This window comes from Dermacentor albipictus, chromosome 2 (assembly GCF_038994185.2).
Source record: "Dermacentor albipictus isolate Rhodes 1998 colony chromosome 2, USDA_Dalb.pri_finalv2, whole genome shotgun sequence".
NCBI classification, from domain to species: Eukaryota; Metazoa; Arthropoda; class Arachnida; order Ixodida; family Ixodidae; genus Dermacentor; species Dermacentor albipictus.
Genome location: NC_091822.1, coordinates 54,502,501 through 54,526,696, shown reverse-complemented (window position 1 = coordinate 54,526,696; position 24,196 = coordinate 54,502,501). Strand labels below are relative to the sequence as shown.

The following is a 24,196-nucleotide window of genomic DNA, read 5'->3' as shown; positions in this document are numbered from 1 at the left end:
ATATAGCAGGAAACACGGCGTACAACGTTCGCTACGCCGAGCTAAAGCGCCGAGCCAGCCGTGCTGAGGAGGAAAATGGCGCGAACGAAAAAGAAAAACACAAGCAAAACTCAAGATCCGCGCGTTTCCAAGGGCAACGGCAGGGAGACCAATCGTCGTGCAGAAAAACGGGGGCAAAATTGGTTACCGCGGGGGGAACGCACAAGGGGCGAGGAGGAGGCGAGGAGGTCGCGCGGCGGCGGCAGAGTTCAAAGAGTGTCGCTACTTTCAAATCATCAAGGGACTTCACTCGCCGCGCGTCTGGAGCGCCGCGCGCGCCTAGTCAGTGCGAGCTTGGCCATGAATGAGGGCGAGGCCGGGCCGTCTTCTCTGAGCGTTGCGGGGGAGCGGAGTTGGCTTTGAGCCGTTGTCGTCAAGTGGCGTCGGACCACCCCGCGGATGTCTCCCAGCGAGCTGCTTCACTGGAGATGGTCCGGAATGCAACAGGCGTCACACCGTAGAGATCAGTGTAGCGACCGCGTTCGCACCCTGTCCGTTTGTGTTTCGACGCTGCGCATGTTCACGGTGTCTCTTTGCACGTCAGCACTTGCGCTTTCCCTGTGGCACAACAGGCGTCGCACTGTCGAACGATGCGTGTGTATACCCAAGTCTAATCACAGTCATGTCTAGCCAACGACCTAGGCACAGCCGTTATACCTGGCTTAACGATGATTGTATACCGAAGTATAATAATTACAGCTAAATCAAAGGTTAACTAAGTTAAACCAAGACTTAGACAGGTTGAACCAAGCTTTCGCTTTGCATATCCAGGGTTAGCTGAGCTAAGCCGCAGCCAGTTTTTTCTTGCAAATGGGGGTCCTGAATGGAGATCCTGATATCACCAAGCACCGGCTTACAATTGCATTCAGCCAGTGCTTGGCGATATTTGCATCCTTGCATTAGTCGCAATGAGTTGGCACGTGAGGTACTGGAGGCCTTTCTTATCGGTAAAAAGGGGGAAGCGTGTTGCAGTGACTCGTCGGTTGCCCTACGAAGGAAGGATATTGAATTCATGACATCTTTCTGTGACCGTAGGGACATAATAGGAAACCGCTCGGTATGACATGGTGTTAGTTCTGCTTGGTGTGTTTGGTCATTTGGTTTTATTAGGCACTATCAGTGTTTCTGGGTGTTGTTTTACAGCTTTGTAGTACTGTTGGTTTTGTTTAGTTGTTTTGTTGGTTTTGACTCTGCTTTTGCTACGAACACGTGACTCTGCTTTGCTACGATGATCTAACATCGGTATTGCTAACATTTTCTTCACTAGGCTTAGGCAAAGTAGATGTGAGATCCCTTGGAATATTGGCCTCGAGCTCCACCACTGGAAAAGCTGGCGCCACCGTCGGCATGACGTGCTAGGAGGGATCACGTGGACATAGCGACCGCGTCGGCTGCTTCGGGCGCGCCGAAGCGAGCTGAAAACGAGTTTAAATTCCCTTGTACGCTGCGGTCCTCATTTAGTGGCGAAATTTTCCCGCTTCGAGTGTCTCCTTTACAACGCTTGAAAGCACTACAAAAGGTATTGGCTGCCCATGAAGGCGCGCAACATGCTAGGCTACTGCTCGGTGCCGCATGGCCGGACGCACGTAACGGAGGCCGGTGTCAGCCTTATTCACACGTAGCCGCAGGACAAGAAGCTGCGTGAAGCTTGGCTCGCGAAACATAAAACCGGCGAACAGTCATCGCCTACAACTCGGGTAAGCAGCAAGCACAGACGCGAGGAAGATTTCTGCTACGGCGCCCGGTCTGCGATGTTCTGAAAACGCGCACTGAGACGCTCGCCCGAGTCCGCTGCCCGACTAATGTCATGACGGTTTGGCCTATGAACTTGTCGATGCTATAGATACTGGCAAGTTCAGTGGAGTGGAAAGGCAGCGGTAAGAAGCACATTTTAAGAAAGTATGGCATATGGTCATGTTTGTGTTATGAATTAATGCACTTAATTACAAAAAAGGAGCAGCGGGAAATTGCACACTGAGAACACCGATAAACATGCAGTGCGACGCAACTCGAGAAATAATATTGAAAGGTCAAAGAATTTAGAAGAAAAAAAAAGATTGAATCGTGGCGACGGCACATCACAGTCCCCCCCCCCCCCCCCGTTGGCATCAAAGTCTCTACAATGAAATTATTTTTGAACAGCTCTGATAGCGCCCACGCAACAATGGTTGCTTGTATACTGTCAAATGCTCATATTCTGCGGCCTGAAGCTCATGGCACGGTGCGAAAACGCGCGCGCGGAGAAAGCCAAACAGTGCGCGGACAAGCATGTAGACGCGCAGTCGGTCGCTGCGAATCTGCGCGATCGCTGCATTGAGGCTTCGTTCTATTACACTCCATTTAGTTATACAAACACTATAAGAACATATTTCACATAGTTTGATCTCAGCGTTTACCTACCTTTCACGCAAGAAGCCGGTTCGGGAGACTCCATCGCGGCGACCGCGCACAGTGGCGTTCAGTGTACGTATTCGGTAAAGAGATAGCGTTTGTAAATGATTGTGTGCTTTCAGTTTGCCCAAGATTATTATTTATACAGTAAGAAACTTCTGTCGTTTCGAAAGTACTTACAGAAATGCCCGGGAGAGCTCGCGTGTGGTGTTTTCAGTGAGCGCTGACAGCAAAACCTATGAGGAGCGCGCCACGTGATCCCTCATACTACGCCAGCGAGGCGCTTCCGATAGATGGCGACTCCGCAACTCCTCGCCGCCAATAGAAGGTGCATGCGGCCTTTGGAATTAATTGCTGCTTTCTTCATGGTTGGTTGTGATAAGCCGATTGTGCGATGGTCATATGATAGAGTGCCCTTTATAAATTACGCTTTTCTTCTCACGCTTTCGCCATACCGTCCTCCCGTTCTGCCGAATAAAGAGTTGGTAGTCCAGCCTCTTTCCTGTCTTGTATAATTATTGTGTGCGTCTTTTTTTGCTGTTTTGTTTTTAAATCAGGTGATCGCGAGTGGAAGCGCGTCGGTGACGCGTGGGCGCGATTCACAGCTGCCGCCGCAGACAAACCTCCGCTCATGCAGCGCTTTGTTTCCATATCTGTGGAGCGAGCTACATGGCGCCATCTCGTAGCCATCGTCGCCGCAGAGCCCGCCTTGCGCGGCACTATGCTTTTCTTCTCGCCCTTTCGCCATACCCTCCTCCTTCGCTTTCCGCCTCATTGTACCGGTGCGCCATCCTCCTCCGCTTTCCTCCTCGCGCTCTCTTCGCCATCGCCGTCTTTCATCCCTCGAGGTGTCCTCTGCTGAGAGACAGTTACTGCGCTGCACTTTACCCAACCTTTCCTTCCCATCTACAAGAATCTCCTTCTCTCTCTCTCTCTCCCGCTGCACTCCGCGTTCGCTCTTTTATCCTTCGCTGTGCTCGTTCGCCCGGTTAAGAGGGACGCCGAGGCACGCCGACGTTCAATGCAGGAAGTGGCGCCTAAGGGCTGCGCTCTAAAATTTCAGAAATGTGGGCCTTGTATATATATATGATGGTGAGCGCAGGATTGAGTTTGATGGTTTATACCTACTATGGCCGGTTTTATAAGAAAACAGGAACTATCAATATAATCGCTTCGGGTTTTGTGAAAAAAAAAGGAGACCGGGTCAAGGAAATTGAGCTGTATCAATCCGCGTTCGCTTAGTAGTATAGAACTAAAAACTGGAAGCGAAGAGCACGAATATATTTACCATCAAAATAGACGAAGCCCCGTTCACACTGCTAAGCTATACATGCTGACTCTATTGGACATGCTGAGGTGTGAGTGAAGGCGTCTTCCAGTATATCAGACTTCCTGCCCAGGTGCCGGAAGGCAAAGCATTTGCAAAGAGCGAATTTCATTTTTTTTTTTGCGCAAGAAATGCACGCCTCTTACAATAGACCAGCTCACGGACTAGAATTATGCTATCTGCCACAGGCAATTATTTTGTTAATTTTTTTAAAGGGTTCGCTGAAACACTCGGTATAGTGAATCTGATGCACATGATCGCAGGGCGATTATTTTTTAAGTTTTATGAAATTAAAAAAATCCCCTGCTGCAAATGGCGTTATCCTGGTCCTTGAGGTAAATTGTTCACAGAGGCGGACATTACTCGCAAGAAACATCGAAATGCACATTCAACTAATCGAGAGGAAAAAATACAAATTAACTTTCTAATTTGTTATTTTCCGGCACGTATTGAAATTTACGAATTGTAGACGGTGAGATTGTCAGGAATATCCGCTTTGAAAGAATTTCCTGAATGACACCAGTTTGGAGATATGCGCCATCCAATTCGTCGTAAAGAATGCACTATTGCTCCACTTAGTTTTTCAACAAAACGCTCTTTTATGCGTTGAAGACCCTCCCCCCCCATTAAAAAAAAGGGGGGGGCGCTTTAAGGAATAAAACTGAACAGAACTGAAGACCAAAAACAACTGGAGCTCTCTTGCATTTCGTCCCACACTTTGGGAAATATCTCGAAACTGGTGTCATGGCGGAAATTAATTTCAAGCGAATGCGTCTTGCAAGCTCACCGGCTACAATTCGTAAATTGCAATATGTGCCGTAAGGTAACTGGAAGTAATTGGTAATTTTTTTGTCAGGTAATTGTACGTGTGTCTCGATTTCTCGTGCTTGAAATCTCCCGCCTGCTCGAGTACTCCACCTAAACGCCAAGAATTATATGCTATAATGTTCTATAATGTGCTATATGTCCCCTGCTGAGCAGGCGACATTTAAAAAAATTTCGTAATACTTAATAACGATCACCCCACACATAGTTCGGGAAGGTGCCACCGTACAAGCGAGTTGTGGGCTTAAGTCTCAGATGTGCGATATAATCATTGCGCCACAAGGATGTTATTACTATTGTGTTATTAGAGTGCTTTAGTTGAGCGTCTTTACGGTGCGCTCCGCTCCGAGCCGCCCCGCTAAGCCACAGCGTAGCGGCGGGCGATTTTCACGTTTTACTTATACGTTTAGAGTAGCGGAGCGGACCTTCGTAGTTGCAGCGCCACCTGGCCAAATTCAGGGTAATGAAAGAAAATAAATACACCTATTGATCACTCTTATACAGTAAAACGTATATATATATATATATATATATATATGTATATATATATAACACCTATTTCTCCATGAAGTATCCAGACGTGCGCTTGCAATGCGTTACCGGTCCATTTTATCCAATGGAAAATTAAGTGGCGTCTTGGGGAACGCCACGTGACAGCCAGCGCGCCTACTTTCTGCGTCCAATCCAATCCTTTCTGTCGCCAACGCTAGCCAAAGCGCTGCGCGGCACGCTCCGCTCAGGCAGCTTTTAAGCGGACCGTGTTCCTCGCACTCGCGTACGACCAGGGCTTACGACTAAGCGGACGGCGCATGCGCATTCGCGCTTCCGGTCCGCTTAGATGCTTAGCGGAGCGTAAGCACGCTCAACTAAAACACTCTATTAGAGCAGTATATGTCTTTACTATCGCTAATGTTATTTCACGTTGCACATCTAATAAATGGCTGCTCTCTCTCCACGTAGAATGGTGGCAGAGTTCTTGCAGGAGTGCAGCAACGGCCTCTACGAGACTCCGCCGTCCATCGAAAGCTTCCGCGAGTTCTTCTGGTACGTGTCGGTGCCGTGGCCTTTCGACACGCCAGGGGGCGGCGGCAACAGCAACGGCGGCAGCGCGGAAGAGGTGCATCCCTTGGAGGCCGTCCTGGAGCTCACCCTCAAGTGGGGCGTCGACACCTGGTTCCGCGCCTACGTCCACGTGGTGGGCCGCGCTCGACTGTCCTCCAACTTCAGCCACTTGCCGGCACTGTTCATCGAGGCGAGTGGATCGAGCTCGGAAACGCGTTTAATAGAATACCAAAGTGCGGCACGGGGCGGCGATATATCCCGTGGAACCGATACCTCGATACGTTGTCATAATAATGCGCGTTTCGTTAAATCCATGTAAAAATTAAGTGTCGGACCGCAAAATACTCGTCGGAAAAGAAAAATCGGGGAGGGCGCGCACGCGTAAGGGCATATAGAAGTGGTATCGTCGTATTCTCGTCGTCAGCCATGGCGAAAATTGACACCGAATTGATCTACACCGTTGCGTCGTCACAGACGACAAAACGCACTACTGAGGTACGTTGCGTATACCGCGGATTGACATAAAGAAAAGAGCACTACGCATCATCAAACCGTCAATCAACACGCCGTGGTACACCTTTAAGCCAAGAAGAAAGAAAAATTGGCTCAGGTTAAGCTCTTGTAAACCTAGTCATCACGAGCGAAAGATCTGTTTGGCTTCGTTTTGCAGAGACTATGCACACAATGTTTCTGTAAAGTTACGCCACTGTCTTTCACGCACGCTGCACATCCTGCCGAATGGGTTGTCCGTGAAGTCGCGGTAAAACCTGGCCGTCGCAGTCGAGCTTGCCGCCAGCCGAAGGGCGTGGTTCGTCAAACGTTTGTTGTGGGTGCCTAAGCTTGTGTCCCCGGCTTCGTCTCCTTCTCCTTGTTGTTGTTCGCGCTGCTGGACGACGGCGATGGATGCAGTAGGTTCGATCTTGGCACGCTTCCGCGCTTGGTAAGCTTCTCTATAACGTGCTAATCTGGCCTCCCTTTGCACCTGCGTTTCAGCAGGCAACTTTGCCTTTGCTTGAGATTTCGCAGCCTGCCGTTAGCGATATCTACTGGACGATTGGATTCAGCCTATCGTTTGCGCCGAACCGCACCCGCTGACGGCTAAAGCCTCTTAAAGGGCCCGCCTCCAGGCCCCATAGCAAATTTTGGTTATACACAGGAAGTTGTTACGTATCCTCTAGGGAGTGTTCTGGCACAAAAAAATTTCAGATCGGCTTATCAGTAGCCAAGATAGATATATTTCAGTGCCGCGAACCCATGATTTCAGCAGGCGGGCTCCACTGCCAAGCAAGACGCTCTCTCCACTCGCCCCGTCAACGCCTCGCCCCGTGTAGCCTACGCAAGCGGAATTCCTTCCCTGCGTTCTCCCGTACCGGACCTCGAGGATCGCGTGACGCATACGTCACAGGCCCCGCCTTCATTTTTTTTTTTTGCTCCGCTTTTTTTTGGGGGGGGGGGGGGGGTGTCGCTACGCATTTCCGCCAACGGCGTCGCGCGCGAGCTGTTGTTTCGTTCGCGCAGCGCACGATTTTGCGCGCTGTGCACAACGAAACATGATTAGTGGTATAATACAGTGCTACACGAATACTGAGACAGAACAAGCGTATCGCAGAGCATGATCACGCCGCTGGAACACGGTAGAAAATGGCACAGTTTGGGTACCTGCGCGCTTGACCGCACGACCGTGGGAGCAAGCAGACGAAGCGGAAGTACGTGTCTTGCTTCGGTGCGAAGTAAAACAAAAAACACGCAGACATTCCATTTATGTGTTTTATTATTTCTCTAAACTTCAATTCGCCAATTCAAGCAACAGATCGCACAGATAACAGATGTTGTCTTGAAAATTGGAGGACGCTTAAGCTTCGCCTTCAAGAGTGGGACGCGACAGCGTTCCCGTCGACCCGCCAAGGGGTATAAGACAATGCGCTACGGCACAGCGATCACTTACGATGCGCCCCGCATCGGACTTAGCGCCCACCTATCACGCGGTGAGCGTCGAGCAACGCAGCGTTCGGCGCGGCAACGAAACGTGCGCCTGAGCGAACGGAACGAACCAAAGAACTCGGTGTCTCGGAGGGGAAACGATCTACGCCAGCCAAACGTCGTGATCGGCACGGGCGGAGAGATAGATAGTAATCTAAACCGGGAGCACGGCGAAGCGTCGTCAGGGGAGAGGGAGTCCCGCGACGCGCCTGGCAGCGGTCCCAATGCGCGCGCGGCGCGCCTCCTGTCGGGGCAGCGCCGTACATTGAGAGGAGGGGGTCTTCTGTGTTTGCCGCAAGATGGCTCTGCGTGTGCGGAAAGCGCAGAAGAAATGCAGCGGAAACGCACTTCGCAACTCGTGTAATTGTGACTTGTGTACGTTACATGTTCATAATTACCGATATACACCGCAGTATAACTTTCCACGGCTCGTTTCGAAGGCAACACCGCATTCACTAGAGGCGCATTTGCACCGCTTGGAAGCATCGAACTCGTGGCTGAGTGGTAGCGTCTCCGACTCACACTCCGGAGACCCTGGTTCGATTCCCACCGGGCCAATCTTGGAAGTTGCTTTTTATTTATGAAGCGCCTGCCGTGATTTATCGCTCACGGTCAACGCCGCAAACGACGACACCGGCTTTTCTGCGACACGAGCTCCTTAACGCTATCGCGTTAATAATTCTCGAAGTAACGTGTCGCCACGAGCGACGTCACACTGCGGACGCGATTACGCAGCGCAGGGCCACGATGACGTCTCCGTTCGGCTTGGAGCGCGGCGGCCGCGAGGAGAAGGAAAAACGGCGTTCGGTTTGAAATTTCGGATCTTTCCGCGGCGCGTAGCGATGTAATACTTTGTAGACACGATCGCTATCGCGCAATGTATGCTCTGCGCTTGTCAGCTCAAAAGGGCCAGACCAGGTGCGGGGCCCTTTTAACCTCGTAAAAAAGTAGCGCCACGCTTTGAAGAATGCCGCCCCTCCTCGCGCGCTCTGGATGAGGCCGACGCCGCGTCGCCATTGGCCTAATGGCATCACATGGGCCCTTGCCCCGGCTTCGTTTATTTACAATCGCGATTCAGCGCCATTTTCGCTTGAGAAGCGTCTACGCAGCGGCGAGGAGCACATGTTGGCGCCGTTGGTCTTCGGTGTTGTTTTGGTTTGCGAACGCCTTGAACCTTTGTGGCAAGTGCGACGTCGTTTCACGGCACTTACTATCACCATAACCTGCTGCGCCTTCGTATGTCTAAATGGTTTCAGCAAACACAAGAAGCTCTTCTCGATACCATCCGGTAAGCGCTATGGGTTAGGAAGAAAGACCGATTCATCGAATTGGGAGGGACAACTTCAGACCAACATTCTCCACACGACTTTACGAGGTAGTTGCGAGTCTCTGATAGTATAGTCCTACGTGACGCGTACTTCGTTTATGTAAGCAGTACGGTCGTATTTGTTGCACTTAATCATATTCTACGCCAACAGGCACGCGGGCACGCGAGGCTGCGCGCGAAAACGTCATCACGAAACCTTTAGGATTCAGCGCATTCCTTTCGACAAAATTTGACGCTCGGGCGTGAAAACTCATCTTAGGAAAGCAATTGACTCTCTGCATTTTGCGGTTACCAACTAGCCTTCTTTGGAGCGAATAGCTTTGTTTGCCTCTTTGGTTCGTGTTCGTCATTGGCGGTCGCCCGGTGGATTTGCGATACAAAGGAAAAGTGTGCGTGCTCTCCCGAAACCGCGTTCGTCGCCGGACTACAGCATAATAAGTCTTTGAGACTTACGTGTTGATTTGTGTGAGCTTGTGTAGGTTAAGATGCGGCGGTGGAGCACTCGCAAAGAAAACGTGCGGTCGCCCGCTCGTTCACTGTCGTCGTTCGCTCGTTCGTTTAGTCGTTCGCTTATCTCGTTCGTTCAACTATTAGCTCGTTCGAAGACTATGTCTCTGAGACACACGTAATGAGACAACAAATTGTGCCTCAATATGAACGATTGCATCATTTCACTTGCCGCAATTTCGGCCGCGTCACAGCGTGGCAATTCTTTGCGCGGTCAATACTTCACTAATGCCATGTCTCGCAAATGTTATTTCGGAGTGAGCGAAACCGTCCTCAATGCATGTACCTTTGTGCAACTCGGTTCGCGACGAGTAAGTCACTTCGTGAACGGACGAGCTAACGCACGATGAAACGTTATTCGTAATGAATCTCTAACCGGGAAAAAAATGCACTTGTTTGATCCTGTTACCGCATTACCGATTCGCGAAAAAAAAACTTATTTCATTTTCTCTACTGTTACGGGAACGAAGGATTAAGAACGGGAGACTGTTTACAAGGTATATTTACAAACGATAACTGCAGAGCTGGCCAGTTCAGCCGACAGCTCGAGAGCCAGAGAGCGTTCGTCGTCTTCGTCGGGGCGCCCGCGTGCATCGGCCACAAAAAAACACGCAATATGCATGTATCATTACCCCGGATGGCAGAAGCATCGTCCCGGGGCGTCTAAATATCGGTGATAACAGGAGAGTAATGCGGTTTGAGGCGTGCGACATGCACAACGTCAGTGGAATTCGGGGCAGATGAGGCACTGGTACCGACTGGGGCGATTTCGTATACGTAACTGGAGTCACGGGCCGCAGCACTCTATATGGGCCTGTGTACCGAGACAGGAGTTTTTCTGACAGGCCAACGTGTCGTGTCGGGGACCACAGGAGCACCAGAGATCCAGGCGAAAAGTGGACGTCTCTGTGTAGGCCATCGTACAAACCCCGTTGCTTCCCATGGGAGGTCAGGAGGCGAGCATGGGCAATTTCGCGTGCTTGGGCTGCCCTGGTGATGGCATTAAGTGCCTACTCGCTGGTCTCTGCTGCGGCGGATGGTAGAGATGCGTCCAGTGGCAATGTGGGTTCTCGGCCGAACAACAGAAAGAACGGGAAATAACCGGTAGTGTCTTGACGCGAAGAATAATAGCAAAAGTGACATAGGGTAGGGCAAGGTCCCAATCAGTATCGTCGGACCAGACGTACTTTGCAAGCATGTCTGTTAGGGTGCTATTCAGATGCTTCGTTAGACCATTAGTGTGTGGATGGTTAAGACATGTCAGCTTCTGCTTGGTTGAGCAGGACTGCAGGATGTCGTCGATGACTTGAGAAAGAAATGTCCGACCACGGTCTTTGAGCAGTTGGCGTGGAGCACCATGCTGCAGAGTCACGTCGCGTAACAGAAAATCGGCGACATCTGTGGCGCAGCTCTGGTGATGACGCAGCGAGTGGCGTAATATGTCGCCACAGCGATCCACTTGTCGCCAGACGTGAACAGATGGAAAGGGCCAAGTAAGTCCAAGCCAATGCGAAACAACGGCTCCGAAGGAATCTCGAGCGGTTGAAGGCACCCGGCCGGCAGCGTCGATGGTGTTTTTCGGCACTGATATTTCTCACATGCCGCAACATATTTCCAGACGAAGCGGGCAAGGCCTGTCCAAAAGAAGCGTCGGCGAATCCGGTCGTAGATGCGGCAGACACCAAGATGACCTGCCGTTTGTAAATCGTGGAGTTCTTGGAGAACAGCGGACCGGAGGTGCTTAGGAATGACGAGGAGTAGGGCAGGACCGTCGGGGCGTACATTGTGGCGGTATAATACACCATCCCGGAAAACAAACAGTTGAAGGGACGGATCAGAAGGCTAAGATTCCAAGCCATCAATGATGTCGCGCAAGGTGGCATCACGGCGTTGCTCGTCGGCAACGGTCGGGCGTCAAGTCGGGAGACGGAGCAGGCAGCAGGATAACCTAGGTTTGCAAATTCTTGCCGCACAACTACCTTAATGAGAGAGATCGCTGGTGCTGGTTGGTCAATGGTGGGGTCAAGTGGGCGTGGATGGAACGGCGCAGGACTTGTAGCCTCGAGCTCGCGGCAAACAATACGTGTTACGTGCTCATTTAAGGGTGGTGAAACGGTAAGGTCGACGCAAGACGACGTCGCAGCCGTGTTAGGGAGCCAGGAGAACTGTAGAATGACGCGGCGACTTTTGGCGAGCTCAAAGCGGCGGCATTCTTTGACAATGACATCGATGGTGGACACATTGTTGAAGACCAACAAGTTGAACGCGTTGTCCGCGATCCCTTTGAGTACGTGGCCGACTATGTCAACCTGGACCATTTTCTCGTCGACTTTCAGATAAACAGCGAGCACGTCTTGTATGTACGAGACATACGATTCTGTAGAAGACTGAACTCGGGTGGCAAGCTCTTTTCTAGCAGCCAGCTACCGACCGGTGGGATTACCAAAGAGGTCGCTGAGCTTCTCCTTGAAAGCATCCCAGCTCGAGCTCTCGTCCTCGTGTGTCCGGAATCAGACACGAGGAATTCCGCCCAAGTAGAATAGGACATTCGCTACACCCTAAGAAAAGTTTACACCCTTTGGAGTGTTTATTTACCACAACAATAATCGTCATCTGTCTTGCCCGCATATCCTTTCTTGAAAACGCTGCGCTCGTTACTTTCCTGTCTGGAATGCTATGTCATGCTGATAACGAGCATGGCGTTCGTTACAGGAAAGTACTGGGCTTGCCGCGTTAGAGAAGGAAATGCGGACAAGGCAGATGACGATTACTGTTGTGTGGCAAATATACACCCCAAAGGGTGCAACTGTTTTTAAAGTGTAGCATAATGGTAGGTTAAAACAGAAGTTTGGGCGAGTTTCTCGCCCAAACGACTGTTTTTGACGTTTCTCCCTTCTTCTCCCCGTGAATACCACGCTGTTTTGTTTCAAATAATGGTAGAGTCCCAGTGGTTGTTTCGGCTAACACGCTCACATCTATACGCTGAGCCAGTCCTGAACGTCGACATGATCTTGGCCGGAGAACATGCCAGGGTCGCGGGGATCGGCAACCGTAACGTACGTTCTAGTCGTGGTCGCAGGAGTAGAAGGAGACGAGGTGTCGTCACCAGGAGCCATGGCGGAAAGCAGGATGGTCTGGCCTCTGCGGAGCTCCGTGGCGAGGACGGGGAACGGCACCCTCCACCAAAATGTTACGCGAATGAAGGATTAAGAACGGGAGGCTATTTACAAGGTATATTTACAACCGATAACTTCAAAGCTGGCCAGTTCAGCCGACAGCTCGAGAGCCAGCGAGCGTTCGTTGTCTTCGTCGGGCCGCCCGCGTGAATCGTCCACAAGAAACACGCAGTATGTATGTATCGATATATACGCAGAATCCCGACTCGATGATCGGCCGCGCGTATTTGTCGACATGGAGGCACGAGAAACATAATAGCACCACGGCCCACCTCTGAGCCTTTGCGCGTGTTTAGAAGATTGGCACGCACACACGTTGGCGGCACTGTAGCTTGCAATACGCTTTCGAACCTTCAGAGCAGTGTTCGTCCGTGCCCTCTGTCGGCCTTTGTACGTCATAGCTAATACGCGCCGCGAATTCACATAGCAAGGACGGCGCAGATTGTTTAGGCGAATGGGGGCTTGCTGTGGGTCAAGATGTTGGCATTCAGTCGTACATGTGTTATTTACAACCATTCACAACAGCACCTTGCGACACTCACTTGACAAATGTTGCGTACCTAATTGTAGCGCAAGCAATACATTCGGAGTCGTCATAGCACACAGCGTTAGCGCTCGTTCGGATACATAAAAAAATAATTATCTAAAAAAAGAAAACGCAGAAAAAAAAAACGCTGCCGTCACTGAATTTGTATAACCGTCCGTATAGAAGAGTTAACTGCTGGGCTAGTTGGTGTTCTTGCATACTGGAAAGATTTTGCGCCAAAAAACACAACACACACAAGAAAGACGACAACACCACGGGCGCTACTTCAACTGTTTAATGAGAGTGAAAGCACTCGACATATATAGCCATCCAAAACACCGCGCATGCGTACAAGGCAACATGGAGTACATATTTTTATCAAAGTAGGCGTGATAGAAACTTCAGCTCAGCCTCGTAAAGAAAAACCGATGTATCACTAACACAGTTAGGACCCGCTTTCTTGATGTAGAATGCTTCCAGTGTTTCACGCGATGTCTGATGTTTGCCTCTACCCAGAATCCTCGCTTCGCGGAACCGTGGAACGCAATCGGTGCAAGCCCTGCAGTGATCAACAAGTCGCTCACCTTCATTATTTTTTATACCTTTTGCATGTTCCCTAAGCCGGTCGTTGACACAACGCCCCGTCTGTCCAATGTAGGATTTTCCGCAGGACAGAGGAATTTCATACACGACGTTTGTGGCACACTTTACGAAACGCTGGCCATGCTTCTTCTGACAGCCAGGCCTTTGGCTTTCGCAAGTTATGCGACGGCTTAGCTGGGCAAGCTTTTGGGGAGCGGAGAACACCACCGGTACATTATACCGGTTCGCCACTTTTTTCAGGCTGTGCGTGACTTTATGGATGTATGGAACCACTACAGGCCACTCTTTCTTCTTCGGCTCTACCCTGCTTACCCCAGCCTTCACCTTCTTCAAAAGCGTTTCTGCCACAGGGACCAAGACCGACTCAGGGAAGCCAGCTGCAACGAGCCTGCCCAATTGGTTGTCAAAACTTCCTTGCATCTCATGCACACACGACTTCCGGAGCGATGACTCCAGGCAGAGGTTGGCGATGCCTCTTTTTACTACCTTTGAGTGGGCCGAATTGTACGGCAGGAGCCCTTTTTGCGCACGAGGGGAGTAAGCCCAACAGATGTGCCCATCAGAAAACTTTAACTGTAAATCTAAAAACTGAAGTAAACCATTATCCGGTAGCTCATAGGTAAAACATAGCCCTTTCCCCAGGTTTCTAAAATCATCTAAAACACTGCTCACTGTAGCCTCATTCGAAACGGAGCACTGCTTGTTTAAAACCACTAAGAAGTCGTCCATGTAACGAAACACTTTAAGGACTTTGTCATTAATAAAATGGTTAAAACGATCGTGTAGAGAGCGATCGATGGATGATAAAAAGATGTTGCAAAGTATGGGGGCTATGCAGGAGCCTATGCATATGCCTTTCTTCTGCAGGTAAGGTTGCTCGTCAAACAAGATAAAAGTACTTCTGAGGTAAAATTCTAAAAGGACTAAAAAGTTATCAACAGTGATACCAGCGGCATTTTGGAAAGCCACAGGGCCGCTCTCGTCTATGCAATCTTTAACAGAGGCAAACAGGTCCGGATAAGGCACTGAATAAAAAAGGTCTTCTACATCAACAGAAAAAGCATAATCTAGGTCATTCTTTTCTTCGAAAAAATGGGCTACTTCCCCTGAACTTTTTGTAAGGAAGGGATCAGTTATTACTAGGCTATTCAAACTTTTCTGAAGGAACTTACTCACGCAATGTTGCCAGGTACCAGCTTCACTCACAATGGTACGGAAGGGAGCTTCGGGTTTGTGCGTTTTAACGGAAAAGAAAACATTTAACGCCCCCCTCTCACTCTTAGTTACATCTTTAGCTAGTCCTTGCAGATCGAGGCGCTTACAAAGTTCAATCGCTTTGCTCTTAATTCTCGTTTGAGCTTTCTTCACAACCACGAAGTTTTTGTTCACCGCCTGTGCTGCTTTCTCTCTATACATAGTTCTAGGCAATACTACAAAGCCGCCTATCTTATCTGCTTGCAAAAGGCTGAGTTCATTATCCTTAAAGAAATTAACTAGAAAACGCAAAGGGTCTTTAGAGCAGTTCTGTTCAGTCCGCGTGACACTCTTGGCAAGGCAGTTCACTCCGTCCAAAAGGCAGCGCTCCCGATCTTCTTGTGGGGCCTTTTTCGCCATAGCCCTGTTTAAGGCCATCAGTTCGTGGGGTGGGACCAAAGGCTCAAGTCCAAACTTAGGGCCTTTCTGAAGAACATTTGAAATGTTGGACGGAATGGAGGCACTTCCCATGACTATAAGATTTCCATTTACACGTTCCGGCGCTTTTGGTTTTCCCATGGCTCTAAGGATGAATTTCAAGTTCCAATTCCACCATATCTCGGTCAAACGGGCAGCTTCGCTTCTAAGGTAATAGAAACGTCTCAGAGCAATCCATTCCGGGTACTGGGCACAGCAGACAACATGAAGCCAATCTGTATATAAACGAACTTGCCGCCACAGTTCAGATCGCCAGATCTTGCATACACGTTTCACATGGCCCCTAGAAGGTGCCACAGGGCCAAACAGAGCACTCACTTCTACCGGTGTAACAGAATTCCTGATGCAGAATCCAAGGTACCTTGCACGGCATGTCGCAAACACGATGTTTGTCAGGAGCTGGTTCACGTCCTGAAGGTCAACAGAAGGAATATAGAAAGGCGAGCCCGATATAGAAGAAATGTACTTTAGAAGACTTAACTGCTGGGCTAGTTGGTGTTCTTGCATACTGGAAAGATTTTGCGCCAAAAAACACAACACACACAAGAAAGACGACAACACCACGGGCGCTACTTCAACTGTTTAATGAGAGTGAAAGCACTCGACATATATAGCCATCCAAAACACCGCGCATGCGTACAAGGCAACATGGAGTACATATTTTTATCAAAGTAGGCGTGATAGAAACTTCAGCTCAGCCTCGTAAAGAAAATCCGATGTATCACTAACACAGTTAGGACCCGCTTTTTTGATGTAGAATGCTTCCAGTGTTTCACGCGATGTCTGATGTTTGCCTCTACCCAGAATCCTCGCTTCGCGGAACCGTGGAACGCAATCGGTGCAAGCCCTGCAGTGATCAACAAGTCGCTCACCTTCATTATTTTTTATACCTTTTGCATGTTCCCTAAGCCGGTCGTTGACACAACGCCCCGTCTGTCCAATGTAGGATTTTCCGCAGGACAGAGGAATTTCATACACGACGTTTGTGGCACACTTTACGAAACGCTGGCCATGCTTCTTCTGACAGCCAGGCCTTTGGCTTTCGCAAGTTATGCGACGGCTTAGCTGGGCAAGCTTTTGGGGAGCGGAGAACATCACCGGTACATTATACCGGTTCGCCACTTTTTTCAGGCTGTGCGTGACTTTATGGATGTATGGAACCACTACAGGCCACTCTTTCTTCTTCGGCTCTACCCTGCTTACCCCAGCCTTCACCTCCTTCAAAAGCGTTTCTGCCACAGGGACCAAGACCGACTCAGGGAAGCCAGCTGCAACGAGCCTGCCCAATTGGTTGTCAAAACTTCCTTGCATCTCATGCACACACGACTTCCGGAGCGATGACTCCAGGCAGAGGTTGGCGATGCCTCTTTTTACTACCTTTGAGTGGGCCGAATTGTACGGCAGGAGCCCTTTTTGCGCACGAGGGGAGTAAGCCCAACAGATGTGCCCATCAGAAAACTTTAACTGTAAATCTAAAAACTGAAGTAAACCATTATCCGGTAGCTCATAAGTAAAACATAGCCCTTTCCCCAGGTTTCTAAAATCATCTAAAACACTGCTCACTGTAGCCTCATTCGAAACGGAGCACTGCTTGTTTAAAACCACTAAGAAGTCGTCCATGTAACGAAACACTTTAAGGACTTTGTCATTAATAAAATGGTTAAAACGATCGTGTAGAGAGCGATGTGTCAACGACCGGTTTAGGGAACATGCAAAAGGTATAAAAAATAATGAAGGTGAGCGACTTGTTGATCACTGCAGGGCTTGCACCGATTGCGTTCCACGGTTCCGCGAAGCGAGGATTCTGGGTAGAGGCAAACATCAGACATCGCGTGAAACACTGGAAGCATTCTACATCAAGAAAGCGGGTCCTAACTGTGTTAGTGATACATCGTTTTTTCTTTACGAGGCTGAGCTGAAGTTTCTATCACGCCTACTTTGATAAAAATATGTACTCCATGTTGCCTTGTACGCATGCGCGGTGTTTTGGATGGCTATATATGTCGAGTGCTTTCACTCTCATTAAACAGTTGAAGTAGCGCCCGTGGTGTTGTCGTCTTTCTTGTGTGTGTTGTGTTTTTTGGCGCAAAATCTTTCCAGTATGCAAGAACACCAACTAGCCCAGCAGTTAAGTCTTCTAAAGTACATTTCTTCTATATCGGGCTCGCCTTTCTATATTCCTTCTGTTGACCTTCAGGACGTGAACCAGCTCCTGACAAACATCGTGTTTGCGACATGCCGTGCAAGGTACCTTGGATTCTGCATCAGGAATTCTGTTACACCGGTAGAAGTGAGTGCTCTGTTTGGCCCTGTGGCACCTTCTAGGGGCCATGTGAAACGTGTATGCAAGATCTGGCGATCTGAACTGTGGCGGCAAGTTCGTTTATATACAGATTGGCTTCATGTTGTCTGCTGTGCCCAGTACCCGGAATGGATTGCTCTGAGACGTTTCTATTACCTTAGAAGCGAAGCTGCCCGTTTGACCGAGATATGGTGGAATTGGAACTTGAAATTCATCCTTAGAGCCATGGGAAAACCAAAAGCGCCGGAACGTGTAAATGGAAATCTTACAGTCATGGGAAGTGCCTCCATTCCGTCCAACATTTCAAATGTTCTTCAGAAAGGCCCTAAGTTTGGACTTGAGCCTTTGGTCCCACCCCACGAACTGATGGCCTTAAACAGGGCTATGGCGAAAAAGGCCCCACAAGAAGATCGGGAGCGCTGCCTTTTGGACGGAGTGAACTGCCTTGCCAAGAGTGTCACGCGGACTGAACAGAACTGCTCTAAAGACCCTTTGCGTTTTCTAGTTAATTTCTTTAAGGATAATGAACTCAGCCTTTTGCAAGCAGATAAGATAGGCGGCTTTGTAGTATTGCCTAGAACTATGTATAGAGAGAAAGCAGCACAGGCGGTGAACAAAAACTTCGTGGTTGTGAAGAAAGCTCAAACGAGAATTAAGAGCAAAGCGATTGAACTTTGTAAGCGCCTCGATCTGCAAGGACTAGCTAAAGATGTAACTAAGAGTGAGAGGGGGGCGTTAAATGTTTTCTTTTCCGTTAAAACGCACAAACCCGAAGCTCCCTTCCGTACCATTGTGAGTGAAGCTGGTACCTGGCAACATTGCGTGAGTAAGTTCCTTCAGAAAAGTTTGAATAGCCTAGTAATAACTGATCCCTTCCTTACAAAAAGTTCAGGGGAAGTAGCCCATTTTTTCGAAGAAAAGAATGACCTAGATTATGCTTTTTCTGTTGATGTAGAAGACCTTTTTTATTCAGTGCCTTATCCGGACCTGTTTGCCTCTGTTAAAGATTGCATAGACGAGAGCGGCCCTGTGGCTTTCCAAAATGCCGCTGGTATCACTGTTGATAACTTTTTAGTCCTTTTAGAATTTTACCTCAGAAGTACTTTTATCTTGTTTGACGAGCAACCTTACCTGCAGAAGAAAGGCATATGCATAGGCTCCTGCATAGCCCCCATACTTTGCAACATCTTTTTATCATCCATCGATCGCTCTCTACACGATCGTTTTAACCATTTTATTAATGACAAAGTCCTTAAAGTGTTTCGTTACATGGACGACTTCTTAGTGGTTTTAAACAAGCAGTGCTCCGTTTCGAATGAGGCTACAGTGAGCAGTGTTTTAGATGATTTTAGAAACCTGGGGAAAGGGCTATGTTTTACTTATGAGCTACCGGATAATGGTTTACTTCAGTTTTTAGATTTACAGTTAAAGTTTTCTGATGGGCACATCTGTTGGGCTTACTCCCCTCGTGCGCAAGAAGGGCTCCTGCCGTACAATTCGGCCCACTCAAAGGTAGTAAAAAGAGGCATCGCCAACCTCTGCCTGGAGTCATCGCTCCGGAAGTCGTGTGTGCATGAGATGCAAGGAAGTTTTGACAACCAATTGGGCAGGCTCGTTGCAGCTGGCTTCCCTGAGTCGGTCTTGGTCCCTGTGGCAGAAACGCTTTTGAAGAAGGTGAAGGCTGGGGTAAGCAGGGTAGAGCCGAAGAAGAAAGAGTGGCCTGTAGTGGTTCCATACATCCATAAAGTCACGCACAGCCTGAAAAAAGTGGCGAACCGGTATAATGTACCGGTGGTGTTCTCCGCTCCCCAAAAGCTTGCCCAGCTAAGCCGTCGCATAACTTGCGAAAGCCAAAGGCCTGGCTGTCAGAAGAAGCATGGCCAGCGTTTCGTAAAGTGTGCCACAAACGTCGTGTATGAAATTCCTCTGTCTTGCGGAAAATCCTACATTGGACAGACGGGGCGTTGTGTCAACGACCGGCTTAGGGAACATGCAAAAGGTATAAAAAATAATGAAAGTGAGCGACTTGTTGATCACTGCAGGGCTTGCACCGATTGCGTTCCACGGTTCCGCGAAGCGAGGATTCTGGGTAGAGGCAAACATCAGACATCGCGTGAAACACTGGAAGCATTCTACATCAAAAAAGCGGGTCCTAACTGTGTTAGTGATACATCGGTTTTTCTTTACGAGGCTGAGCTGAAGTTTCTATCACGCCTACTTTGATAAAAATATGTACTCCATGTTGCCTTGTACGCATGCGCGGTGTTTTGGATGGCTATATATGTCGAGTGCTTTCACTCTCATTAAACAGTTGAAGTAGCGCCCGTGGTGTTGTCGTCTTTCTTGTGTGTGTTGTGTTTTTTGGCGCAAAATCTTTCCAGTATGTCCGTATAGAAATTCTATGCTGTGCACGAAGTTACTCGGAGATATAGAAAGCCAACGCGAACGCCTAAAGCGCACCGTCTTGCTACGCGCACATTTACTCTGCGAAAGGTCGTCTGCTACGCTCGAGCGATATAGGCGGCGCCACGGTCGGGGAGGGAGCGTGAAAGAGAGGAGAAACAAGGAGGTGTGAAGAAGGAGGAGGAGAGAGTTGCTACTTTACGAAGTTTAAGATGCTTCACTGCAGGGATGGATGTTATGAGCGTCCCCTTTGTAACTGGGCGGTGGGTTGCGCCACCAAGCTCTTGCTTTTATACTGCATAATGTCCTACCTAGGTTAAAAATGAAAAAGAAAAAAACTACGATGGAAATCCATAATCAAATTTTCTGACTCCATATTGTGAACTTTGTTTTTGTACGTCTCCGTTTTTTGTCGTTTCCCTACTTCTACCAATCTTCCAATCGCCTCTTACTAATCTCTATTGCGGACATGTTTACTTTCCCCCTGATCTCGCTGAACCCAAAGGCTTCAAGGAGTCCAGTGTTGCCTAAATCGACCGCTGGGTAGACGTCCTCACATTCTAATAAAACATTCCCCATCGTTTCCCTAGCTTTACCGCAGCAAGAACACGCTTCTTCTTCCTTCTTATATCTCGCTTTATAGGTGCGTGTTCTAAGGCATCCCGATCTCGCTTCGAAAAGTAATGAGCTTCCCTTTGAGTTATCATATATTTCCTGATTTCGTTTTTTCCCTCTTAAGTTGTTACTCTTGACAGGTTTCTTTTCCATTGCCGCCACCCATGCGACTATTTCAGCCTCTCTGACTTTCCGCTTGACGTTCTTTCTTGCTCTGTTGCCCACCCTACAGGCCGCGTACTTGCTGGTAAGGTTCCTAGTTCTTTTTCTCCACTGACGGCCCAGCCGGCGCGCCATATATGGCGAGACTGAGCGACCAAGCGCCGGCGAAGCAGCCGAAAGCCTCGCCTGCTCACGTGATACCGCCGCGGCGAGGCTTCGAGCGAGCGCTGCTGCTCGAAGACATATAAGAGAAACATATAAAGCTTAAACCCCATGAGCGTGATTTTGTGCGCGACAGCGACGAGCGACGGGTCGGGCCGTCGCTTGAACAGACCGCTCGGTCTTGTCGCGCGATCGCTCGGTTGTGCAAATCTGGAATTCGTCGCTCGTCGCCCGTAAGTGCTATGAGCGACTAGCCTATTAGCGGCGAGAATTAGGAGTGGCACCCTCTCGCGTGTGACGTCACGGCCAGGACGCCGCTCGCTCCTCGCTCGGCGGCCGCGCGCGCTCGTTCCCTTCGTGTATGCTTGGGGCATGGGTGGCTTGAGCCGCACTTATTGAATTATATGTCGGCTTCTTTCTACTGCCATGCCTGAACCACAGTTCCTTCTCCTAAAGCACGTGAGTCAATAAAATTTGGGGCTTGGATATCGCAAGCTATGTAGCGTTGACGGGGCTACTGGTTTTACAATGCATATATGTGCCGTGTCTGTACATAAATTTTGCGTAAAAAGAATGTCTGGAAATTCAATACGCGAAGATGCGTACGAAGCTTGGCTAAACATTTAGCATTCCCTTAGAATTTAGCTATGAGAGACATCGCATTTTACATGAAAAAAAAATATTGGTAATTGGCGTCAGCATGTTATCCGTGTTAGAACGACATTGCCCAGCGAAGCTGTCATCATGATTCTTATTACTCTGGTGAGTTGTTCTAGCCAAATATGGCCATTTATTAATACGTAAAACGAAGAGTTAGGCGCCCATTTTTTATGAAAAAGTTTGCTGCTAGTTTCACCCCTCTCTGAAACAGGCCTCCAAAAAACGAATCGCTCATGGCTGCTAATACGACGGCGCGTCATGTAAAGTATTTACATAGTTAATTCACAAATACCATAGTAGCAATCACCTGAGAGAAAAGTTTCGTTGTTAAGATCGAGAGCCAATCAATTGCAAGCGATGAAATGTTTCATAGTGGCCCTCAGTAGCCTTTATCGACAATATGGCACACCCATCACGCAACGGTAGCAACTGACTGCCGGTATGGCGAGGCACGCTTTGTTCGTGAAACCCATCAGTTCACTAAAATTTCGAATTGAAACCATAAAGCATTTTTTACAGCTCCAATTGGAATGGCTAAAATATTCTCGAGCTACTACGCGCAGCTTTGATTCCCTAGAACCGTGTCTCGATCCAGCGTTGTTTAATTGTGCAAACGGAGAACCATTCGCTTCGTCGGTACACAAAAGAGAACCTCGCCCAACTGCAGACAAAATAAAGTTCGCTCCAATCCAATCGCAAACATTCATAAAGAAAACACCACAAGACTTACATACATATTCATTTGATTTTTGACCGTCCACAGGGGAATTATATCTTCAATATGTGCCATACTACTAATGATTGACGCTTCGACTTCTTTCTGGCTGCAGCATGCGGTCCAACAGGCATATTTCACTAAAAAATTTAGGCCGAGTAGCCTGTGTCAGTTCGCCAAACAATTTCGTCATGTATATTCCTCAAGCAACAAGCACCACTAAATTTCTCAAGTGAGTTGAACATGTAGCACAGAAAAGGGAATATATATTGGTACATTCCATTTTGTATTCTGTAAATAGACGTAAGCCTTCATTAGCTTTACTTCAAATTGCCGCCGCTGAAAATAAACACGTGAAGAACCACCTAATTTTAAGAAGCAGTCAAAGAAGCAAGTTGTACTTGTAGTACCTAACTGCAGTATTAGTTAAGTCCTCGTGTTACCGCCGAGCGTTTTTGTGAAGAAACGCAAAAATTCGATATTACACCATGAACTACTCGTCGTGAGCAAACCAGCTTTAGCGAATTGTAACTGTTGTAGAAGTCATATATAGCCGGCGTCTGTGATATACTTGTTGCACCGCGGCAGGTATGGTATCACAACTGGATTCTTATTTTTTATATTTTTGCGGTTGTCGACTGAAAAACCCGCAATGGGCCGGTTTGCGCTCCTTAGGCTGGCACTGTAGCGTTGCTTTCGAGAGCTGCATTGTCGTCTAAGAAATAAGCTCTTTGAATAAAATTTTCGCAAATGAAGACGTCGTAAAAATATATTTGAGACGACCGCCATAAGTATACAAGCAAAGAGAACGAGGGCGCGCAAACGAAAACACCTCCGAAAGCGCCCGGACACCGCCCGAACTGTAGCAGACGACAGGCGCGAGTCCGTGCCCTGACGTCATGCGAGCGGCGCTCGCAGCGCCCCTGTAGTTCGTTCTCGGGGCTAATAGTAGGAAGCCGGAACGGGATGCACATCAGTGACGTACTGCCAGTTTCCGCACGTGCACGCTTCTCAGTGTACAAAACCACGTGCTGGGCTGAGCAGACAGCCTCCCTGTGGGGAGCATACTGTAGCGTCCGCGTTGAGCCTGGCCAGCGCCGACAACAAGAACGCATTCAGTGAGTTGAGCGAGAGCGCTGTCTGTGGGATCTGCAGCACAGGGACAGCGCCTGTCTCCTCTTCATTATCAAAAGTAGCTGTAAAGCAGCTAGTTTCCTGCACCGCTCCATCACACGCACAGAAAACTTTACAGCAGGAACAGAAAAATGGCTGTGGCTTAGCTAAGGTTAAGCCCAGGATGCGAAGCATACTAGCCTTTATTTTAGTTGTTGAACCACTGATTAGCCTGGTGAACTGCTGTTGCTTGGCTATTATTTGGTTCGGCTAGACGAAGAAACAACTCATGCAGGCGAGCGCACGAGCTGAGACCCGGCTATGTAGCTACGCGGCCGCAAGCGAGCGCACGAGTTGAGCCTCCGCTTTTGCAGCTGTTATGACGTCATATGGTAGCTACGCGGCCGCGCGCGGCGCAGCAAGGAAGAGCGTGGTTGTGCGGCTAGTATGCTTCGCATAAAATGCGCTATCAGGCTCGAACCGCGGCATGATTAGCGGTTCAGATAGCGCGGGAGGGAAGAGGAAGCGGGCAGCATTTTGCAGCATTGGCCGCGCGTCGCGGACGGAACGAGCGAACTGCGGATTTTTTATATGTAAACGAAAAAAAAA

At 49.0% G+C, this 24,196-nt stretch overlaps 1 protein-coding gene across 5 annotated transcripts in view; it reads left to right on the top strand.

The window, feature by feature from the left end:
* LOC135901815 (neprilysin-2-like) overlaps positions 1–24,196 on the top strand; it is a 71,432-nt gene that overhangs the window by 23,602 nt on the left and 23,634 nt on the right. For all 5 annotated transcript variants that reach the window (XM_065431659.1, XM_065431660.1, XM_065431658.1 and 2 more), the window contains exon 4: positions 5,543–5,834. In XM_065431659.1, the coding sequence (XP_065287731.1) occupies positions 5,543–5,834 (292 nt within the window). The remainder of the gene's footprint in view (positions 1–5,542; positions 5,835–24,196) is intronic.